General features: G+C 43.2%; 1 protein-coding gene across 1 annotated transcript in view; it reads left to right on the top strand.

Moving 5' to 3' along the window:
• The window catches only part of LOC103916012 (chromosome unknown open reading frame, human C14orf166), a 16,376-nt gene that overhangs the window by 4,563 nt on the left and 2,453 nt on the right, over window positions 1-9,360 (top strand). The window contains exons 2-6 of the mRNA XM_009322951.1: window positions 1,202-1,326; window positions 2,899-2,998; window positions 4,232-4,318; window positions 5,459-5,547; window positions 8,269-8,337. Of these exons, the coding sequence (XP_009321226.1) occupies window positions 1,202-1,326; window positions 2,899-2,998; window positions 4,232-4,318; window positions 5,459-5,547; window positions 8,269-8,337 (470 nt within the window). The remainder of the gene's footprint in view (window positions 1-1,201; window positions 1,327-2,898; window positions 2,999-4,231; window positions 4,319-5,458; window positions 5,548-8,268; window positions 8,338-9,360) is intronic.

The raw sequence follows: 9,360 nt of genomic DNA, 5'->3' as shown, positions 1-9,360 counted from the left end.
TGGCGTGGCGTGGCGGGGTCGCGTGGCGTCACGCCCCAGCACGTATCAACACGTTGATGCTCGATTTTTGCAGCCCTTTTTTTCTTGCTGGAAAGGGTGCTGTAACAAATGCATTTAGCCAGCGTGATCAGTTGTACGCTTCAGGCCGTCTTTTTAATAGGTTGTTTTTCCTTCAGTGCTTCGGGTAGACTCGCTTCTCTTTCCAGAGACGTTGTCCACTGGCATCTTTTTTGTTGTGGGTCTTAAGTTCCTTATGGTTAACGTTCCTTTTTTTTTTTTTTCCCTTTAAGGAACATTTTGTCAGTGTAGAAGTTTTAAAAGATGTTACTGAAAGCTTTCCTTCGCATGTGTTGTGACCGTGTCCCTGTTTCTTACAACAACTTGATAGAAGCAGGGCACTTCTATCACTTAGAAGACACTTCTGAGAAGCAGAAGTACCGTTCTTGTCCCTGGTGGGCAAAAATGGTGTGCTTACCCCACTCTGAGACACGGGAGGATATTAAATTCATTAACTTGGGATATTAAAGCTCATCCAAAGCCAAAATATCACAGCTGGTTTTTGAGGGGCCGGTGATACCCCAGAGCTGTGATCCGCTGTGTCCAGAAATGAATTCTGTCACTGAAGCGCAGGTGCAGGCTAATTGCTTCGTCCGGTACGAATATCTTTGTTTGGACCACAGTCTTTGTATTGTGGAGTTCCAGCTCCCAAATAATGAGATGTTGGGTCAACAACCAAGAAAAGTTGAGTCAACAGTGAAGGAAGAAAATGTCTTTGCACAGTCACGAGTTGTGTGTGTTGTTCTTTGGAAGAGCCGGGGGGGGGTTACTGCTGCATGTGACATGTTTGTCCAGATAACAGGGTGAGGAACTGAATTTCTCTATCATTGTTCCACCTTTCCTTCTTCGCTTAGTAAGTTGTAACTATATTCCCAATAAAAACAATCTGTTGGCCGATGGCTTTCAGTGTAGTCAGTCAACCGTAGCCAATTTGAAGTGACTTGAAAAATGAAAAGCACTCAGTGTTGAGTTTTGGTCAGAGGTTATTCCGGAATACGTGATTTTAGTGTTAGAGGTATCTTTATGGTAAAATATGAAAGCGCTCAGGGGCACCAGTATCTGTATGAATTGGGTCAAAACTTAAGGGCTTGGTTTTGCCCCTAAGATATTGGTTAATTCTTGCTTTGTTTACTTCTCCCGACAGATGAAACAGAATTCAGAAATTTTATTGTCTGGCTCGAAGACCAGAAAATCAGACATTACAAGATTGAAGACCGAGGGAATTTAAGAAACATACACAGTGATGACTGGCCCAAATCATTTGAAAAGGTATTTTGTTGTTTCAAACACAAGTTTTAAATTATAAAGATGTCTTATATAAAGTGATGATTAATAGCTGCTCTGGTTGTTGGATGTAAACTACTCTGAATATTTGTCCTGTCTCTGAACTTTTACGTTTCTAGGAATTTAAATGTATTGTTGGAGCCAAACTGTAGGAGTTACTAAGACGGTAGAACCTTTTGTATGCAATTTTCGCTCAGCTGTGTTTTTGCGATAGGTGGTATCCATCTTAATCTGTTTCTTGCCTGATTTGATTCAGCTCTTGAAGTAGAAAGAAAATTGACTACAAATAAACAGCTTTTTCTGCGTTAATGATTCTTATGTACCAAAAGGAAAATGGATTAGGCGAATGCATCGTAGGCTTTGCAACAATGTGGAAGAAAGCTGCTGCAGCTCATCTCTGCACCTCTTATTATTTCAGATAGATGATTTTCCACTGCTAGCACAAAGCATGGCAAGCAGCCATCGTTTTGCGAGTGATCTCCTGTGTGCTCGTGAGCCTTTTGAGTCACCACAGGGCTGTTGAGCTTTCCCTCTTGGTTCCCATTGCCTTTCTCTTAAAACAGCCCTGCGAGGAGCTGAAAACGCTGCTCCGTAATGCTCGGTGCCCATTCATCTCGCTTTTTTTCCCCTGGAACTGCTTGCCCTGCTCGCTGCCCAGGAGGATTGGAGTTGCAAGGCTCATGCCTTGCAGGAGGGAGCCTAAAGCATTGTAATAACGTGTACGTAAATGTACGTGGTACTAGAATTACTGGCAGCTGGTACTGTTGTGGTATCAGTGGTATCTTTCTTGGCTTGGCCAGACTGTCCTTCTCTGCGTGCCTGACAGGGGAGCCCTGCCTTCTAGTGCTCTCCAGCCCCTGATGCCCTTTCCCTCCATGCTGCTGCTGCCGGAGCAGAGGCTGTGTGGCACTTCTCTCCCTCCAGCAAAGGGGCACAGCAAAATGTCACTGTGTCCTGGGCTTTGGGAGTCTTGGCAGCGGGCTGGGCAGGGTCCTGTGTTCTGGCTTCAGAAGAGCGGAGACAAGTGATTGTGTACAACAAGAGAGGACAAAATGTGTCTGGGACACTAAGAAAGGGAAGATTACTTCTGCCGCCCCTCAGAATCCTCTGATATCAGTATTGTGAAAGCCTTAGGTAGCATCATTCCTCCTTCCTGCTTTAGATGGGGAGTTTTTGCTGTAACTTGTTCTCTGTCCTTCCCCTTTCCCTTGCCTCCACTTACTGTGTGAAACGAACAGAGAGCAAAGAAAGGGGTATTTCGGTTTCTCTGGTTGCAGTCTGACAACGAATAACACGAGTAACGTTCATTAAAAAGCAGGTGCCATTACGAAATGGCAGACTCGAGTTAGCAGTGGATTGGAGCGCTCTAAAATGTCTCAGATGGATCAGATGCCACACACAGCAGGACATTTCACAGTGATGCTTCTTGTTAATAACTATCTTCTAACAACTTTAAGGTCTGTGGGAAAGTGACTGTTTAAAAAACAGTTCTGTGCTCCTAGCTACTTCATACAGGTCAATAACATCTATTTGTTTTCCCCTCTTTCTACTCCGCAGTATATGAAAGACGTAAACTGTCCTTTCAAAATGCAAGAACGACAAGAAACAGTGGACTGGCTTCTTGGCTTAGCGGTTAGGCTCGAGTATGGAGATAATGGTATGGGTGAATATATTTAATATTTCAAAATGGTAGGGAAATGAGGTTTTCTATTTAATTTGATGACGTATTCGTCAAATTAAGACAAAGGTCAAAAGTATATGTTGTTTTCTTAAAAAAATAAAAATACGCTTTCATCTGCTTGGTTTTGCACCATATTCAGATGTGAACTGTTTCTCTTCAGCTCCCGTGGGACAGTGCAGTAGCATACTTGCATTTATTACTTTATTTCTTGATATAGCAAACCCCATTGTTTATATTTATACCCTTCTCCCTGTGGGATTGCTTTTATGAGAACTTACTCTAAAGTGTATTAAATGCATTTTATTTAGTACTACATTTATTCAAATAAGTTATTCTTAGACCCTTGTTTCACAGGGAGTAGATCCCGAGCCCTTGGGAACTAGGGCAAGGTTATAAAAAAGCTAAGTTAAATCTCAACAGTCAGTAGCAGTTTCATTTCCTTATAGTGAGAGCGCAGATACAAACGTAATTACTGGTGGCAAACATAATAACGGCCAAAGTACTGTTTTCCTTTTCCTTGAATTCCTGCAGGGCTGAGCTCTGCCCAAGACAGGGACGCGATATAAATACCTGCAATCTGTAGAGCTGGTTCTCAGTCCCTCATGATGGAGAGAATGAGCCGCCTGTGACTCGGGGGTACATGAAGATGGAGGAGCCAGGAGGTCCCATCCTCAGAAGGCTTGCAAAACCCCTGTGTGGGTTGCAGATGAACGCTGCAGTCTATAAAACAAAGCCTTCACTGGAAACGTTTTACTGGCTGATCAGAACCGACTTCAATCTGTAGTTCTTGAGCCCTACGTACGCTGCTGATTGAGGCAGAGGGCCAATGCTAGTTGAAATGATGGATTTTAAAAGTGGTAGAACCGTAAGGTGCAGCTTGTTCAGCCTTCTGGGATGATGACTGTAGGCAGAGCCTTGATAAAGAGCATAATGTCCTACATAAGTGCGGAGCATGCTCTGATGCTGCTCTTGGGTAGCACGTGAGCTCCCTGCAGATGGGAGCTGTTAGGGTAGCTCGCTAGAACGGCAGCCTTTGGGGACCCTAGTAGGGAGCTCCAGAACGTCAGCGTGTAAGCCCAGAAGGTTCTTGGGCAATTACCACACCCCAAAAATACAGCTATAGCAAACTACACCTTGGTGCTAAACTTCTAACTAGTTATTTTTGTCATTAGCTCTAATGGTGTTCATGTTTGCTTCTTAATTTAACAGCTGATAAGTATAAGGATTCTACCCCTGATGGTGCTAAAAATACTGACAATACAGCAAAAAATGCAGAACCGCTGATTAACTTGGATGGTAAGTGTGCAGCAGCCTACTGCATGGATGCACCGTACGTGAATGTGTTCCATGGCCGGTGTGGCGTTCTTCAGATTTTAAGTTGTTATAATACTGTGATACATGTAACGTTTTAAAGCCCCATTTAAAGCTTTAGGAATGCGGGGTTTATGTATTCATAAATAATACAAACTGCCTCTCTGTGAGCAGTGTTTTGAGAGTTACTCTGAGTTGTTTGCACTTGTCTGTATTCCTACCGAAGGAAGGAAGAACTACTCCACGTGAATCCCAGGTATCTGGATGTGTGCTGATGCAGAGCTTTTTCTGTTGGCAAAAAAGGGAAGGGCAGAGGGGAGACTCTTGCCCAGCAGAATGAGGTGCCCAGAGAATTGATCAGATATGAGTAAGTTGGGAGGGCTCTTATCAGGCAATGCGGAAGCAGCTGAAGGGTATTCACCTTAACAGCTTTGCAGAGAGCTCGAAAACATGAGTACTTAATGTGGGTTACGGTGAAAAAGCAAGATACCTTTTGACTGTAGACTCTAACATATCTTTGAAAAAAAAAAAAAGCTAAGGAAACATGGTGGCAGACTGTTTACTCCAATACCGTCACTATTACCTGTTGGCTCGGTCTTCCCCAGCTGTACCTCTCGTAATCGTCTTAATTTTTTTGGCTGTGAGGCACATTCACAATAAATGGAAGCGGTGGAAAATAGCTACTAAAATCAGCCCTAAATCCCACAAGTCTTCTCCCATTGCTCCTTCTACAAAAAGACAGCTAGGAATTGGTCCTGCCCTCACCCAGCAGGCATAGTTCTGCTCTGTAGTAATAGAAAGATTTATAAAAGAGAATACCTTTGTGTAATTGGCTTCATTTTTAAAGATGTAACACAGGTTTCCTGTGCAGTAGGACATAATGCAATGCCTTTGGCCTTGAAAACAGTGCTGTTTGTGCTTGGGTGGTGGTCTGCAACCTGGCTACGAAGCCTAGCGCACGCTTGGATTGCTCTGTAGCCAGACTAAGTGGTTGCTCACTGCTCTGTATCCATGGCCTTGCCCATCCTTGAGAGCAATCGATACCATGGAGTCAGGAAGCCAATTCTGTCTTTTGGAGCCAGTTAAACTAGCATCTGTTTTTAATGATGATGATTATTTTCACAGTGAATAATCCTGATTTCAAGGCTGGAGTGATGGCTTTAGCTAATCTGCTTCAGATTCAGCGACATGATGATTACTTGGTAATGCTTAAGGTGAGTTTCACAGTTTTCAGACCTCCTTTCTTCCTTCTTTTCCCCAGTGGCTGGTATGTGTGTAATAGCTTGTGGTGCGGAGTTACCGATAACTATGACTTTTTAGGCACAAATAGAAAGTAAAACTCATCCTGTATGTGCCTTTTCAAGCAGATAAGAACACAGAATATAAATCATGGAAATTAATGCAGGGATAATTATCTTGGTAAACAGTTCTGTTGTAGCTGAGTTCCTGGAAATCCAACACTGGGAACTGTTGTTCAGAATTTGAAGTGCTCTAGGTTAGCCAAGTGCTGCTTTGTGTGTTTTTAATGAACCTCAGAAATACCGAGGAACGCACTCAAAGGAGAAGATTGTATTCCAGTGCTAGAAATTAAGAGAAACTTGAAAACATAGAGGCTAAGTGATGCAAAGGATGTTTTAAAACAACCAACCTGGGGAGGAGCCACAGTTAAAAGCTGCTTCCTCCTCCTCCTCCTTTTGGTCCTGTGAACTGTTCACTACTTGTCATTACTGAAGTCAGTTTAATTTAGTCTTGACAACTAATCGTGGCTTTTAAATGCAGTAAATAGGCTAATTAATTTTCTAAGGCATCTTTTTTATGACTTTGATAAAATTTGTGATTTAGTGGTGGAACTCCGTAGTTATCTGTAAATTTTGGGTTGAACCTGTACTGTATTTACTGAGACTGTAGCAATCCTGAGTTCCCACTTGATCATGTCACAACATGGAAATTAGCTTAGTTTTGTTTGGCACCAAAATAATCTCATTTCACTAAAAAAACCCCAAATGATGTCCCTCCATTACAGAAGCTGAGATATTTGCTGATTTATTTTGGAGAAACTAAATGCCATGGGTATTGAAGTTTATAAAGTGTGTGTAAGTCTGTAACAGGTATACTTAAACGGTATTATCACGTTAGCCTGGTTTCCTAAGGAATTAACGGCCTGCAGTTATCCCATCAATCACTTTCTCATTCTCTCCAGTATGGTATCCTCCTTTGCCTTCCCAAAATAGCCTTTGAACTCTTAACCAATCTTTAAAGAGCGGTGGAGATCTGGAATATCAAACCCCTACCAAAAAAAACAACCCAAAGCCCACAAAAACCAGTGAAAAGGGATATCGGGTAGGAAGAGAAGAGACCCTGTGAATGGCAGTGTTGAGGATCTGCAGCACGAGCTGAGCCCTTGTTAGACAGAGTTCCTTCGGGTCTTCGTACGGGATTGTCTCGAGGCTAGCGAATTTTATCTGGGTTGTTCTAATTCGGTACTAACAACTCGAGAGAAAGCAGAATGTGTTTTCTGCATAAATGTATTTATACTTCTGTCACTATTTCCACATTTCTAGTATCACTTTTTTTGGACAGAAGTGGTCGGACAAAACCATCAGCCTGAATTTTCTTGCTTTTAATTACAGTGAGAATAGATTCCTGCAATGGCAATTCATGTTACGTGAACAACGTAATGCTAGTTTTCAGGGTTTGATGGTATTAGAATGTGTCAGTGAAACTCTTAATTCTACACCACAGTAAGCAGGTTTGCAGTGCGCATGCGGAGAATTTACGATCCCTATTCAGGCTTGGACACTCTGGAACGGAAGGCCAAAGGGTGCAAGCGTGCCACAGACATCTGGCCAGACCTTGGCCAGAGTCAGCAGCGAGATATTCAGCGTCCCATTTTATTTATTTGAACTTGGCAAGTTGATCAGAAAGCATATATGTAACGCAGTTGGATATCCTTTTTCTAATGCAAAAGGCACTCAACATTCTCTTACGCAGGGTCTGGTTTCACTGCTGCAATTCAAAGTCCTCATCAAATCACTCTTTTGTCCAGGCTACTCCCTTCAGTTAGAAAGATTTCTAGAAGTATTCAGTGGCAACTTTCTAGTATCGCCTCTCAACTTTAATCATGACCAAATCCTGGAAGAGAAACATGAAGCAGTAAGACTGCTTCTGTCACATTTGGCTGCTCATCAGGGGAAGTCTGAGGAATGTGTTTGACAGACTCGGTTCTCTCTGGTGGAAGTCTGCCTGCGTGGTATTCCTTCAGTTATTTTTAGAGGCGTTTACAGCTGTAGGTATCAGTAACTGATAGCTCCGATATGATTTTGTGCTATGTACTGGAGCCGGTAAAAACAGATGAGCAGAAGGATTGTTAAAATCAGGGCTGTTCTTGTTCCTGTGTCTAAAAATAATCCCTTTCTGCTCTCAGTCTTTTTAAAACCTGGGTGGGTAGCCTTGCTCCAGGCTCCTCTGCATGTGGAAGATGGTTCAGCACCTACTGAAAGATGCCGATAGCAGGCTTTCCTTCCTGAAGAAGCTGTATTGCTGCAGCATTAAAGGTGTGCGATCTCAGAAAAATGGTGCTGCCGCTTTGGGATCGCGATCAGGTCGTTCTGGAAACTGCAGGCTTTGAGAGTCCCTAGTACCTTGCAGTTTCTGGCCCAGCAGTGGATGAAATTAATAGTGTAATGTCCTTGTCTCTTCTGGTTAAGCTGCCTTCCCACAGCCAAAGAGACTACACCTGTGCAAGACACTACTTGCAAAGAATAGTGCTATTTGAAAAGGTTGAAGGTCTGAAAGAGTTTTCCAAAACATCTTTTCACAAAACTGTGGGTTTGAGGTTATGCTGGGTTATAATGTTGGCTCCTTTTCCCTTGGAATTGCCGAGAAATGCATCAAGACATCAATTAATTACTCTCGCTTTCCAATGTTTTTCCTAGGCAATTCGCATTTTGGTTCAGGAGCGCTTGACGCAGGACGCCATAGCGAAGGCCAGTCAGTCCAAGGAGGTTTGTATATACACTGCATGAGTCTAGTGTTAATTATTCCATATCGAGTAAAGAAGCACAGGTGTCAATGTCTGCCATCTCAGTCAAACCCGGTTCTGTTCAAATACTTTGCTTAGGAGGGCGGTGGAAACTTGCTTTGTTTTCGCCATCCTCATTCTGAAAGACCTAGAGGATTATGGAGAGTATACAGAGCTCTTTTTGTTTCAGTTGAATACAAATACAGGTACCTGTATGATATTTCATGTAAATAGCTGTTCTCCGGTCTTCATATTTGCTAGAGGATTACCCTTACTCTTCAGTGCAGCAGGCCTACGGTATGAGAAGAAATGTATGACCTGGCTTTTCCTTGGAACCGGCAGCGTTGGCTGCGTAAACAGGTTGAAACGTTCCTTCTATGGAGTGTTTCGTGTCGTATGTACACCTCGTATGTGTTTAAGGAATGGGATGTTGGACATGCAACTCCTCCCTCCGCCCCCTTCCCCAAAAAGAGAAACGGCGAAGGGAACTTCTGCACTTAAACCTCAGATTTTGCAGAGTTAGGTTCTAACCACAAGCTCTCCGTTTGTAAGGTGTTCCAGGGGGTGACTGTGGTTTTTCTTAAACATCCCCAGTTCTCCAGCTCTTCCCGCCGGCATTTGGCGCAGCAGCTGCCGGCACTGGGTCTTGGGCGCAGCCGGGGAAGGCAGCCTCTCTTGCCCTGCAGGTGTATGTTTAGAAGCGTCCCCGCTAAAGCGACTGGATCTGGTCAAAGAGCGCAAGTCCCTTCATCTTTTCTGGCAGCTGCTCAGAACAGGCCATGCTTTATTTATTATCATAACACTGCTTATGGTGTTTACTAAGTGGCAGTCGCAGGTGCTCTGAGTTGCAGTGCAGTACTTGCCAGAAGCGTTGGAACGATAAATCAAAGCTTTGGTCTTGTCCATCCATAAAACTGTTAAAAGAGCAGGGAAATATGAAAGCAGCTGAGACTGCTGTATTCGTTTTAGGTTCTGTAACTACTGTTAAAAAAAGCTGCTTTTAGGT

This window comes from Pygoscelis adeliae, unplaced genomic scaffold, assembly GCF_000699105.1.
Source record: "Pygoscelis adeliae isolate BGI_AS28 unplaced genomic scaffold, ASM69910v1 Scaffold314, whole genome shotgun sequence".
Taxonomy (NCBI): domain Eukaryota; kingdom Metazoa; phylum Chordata; class Aves; order Sphenisciformes; family Spheniscidae; genus Pygoscelis; species Pygoscelis adeliae.
This window is presented reverse-complemented; position numbering and strand designations above follow the sequence as displayed.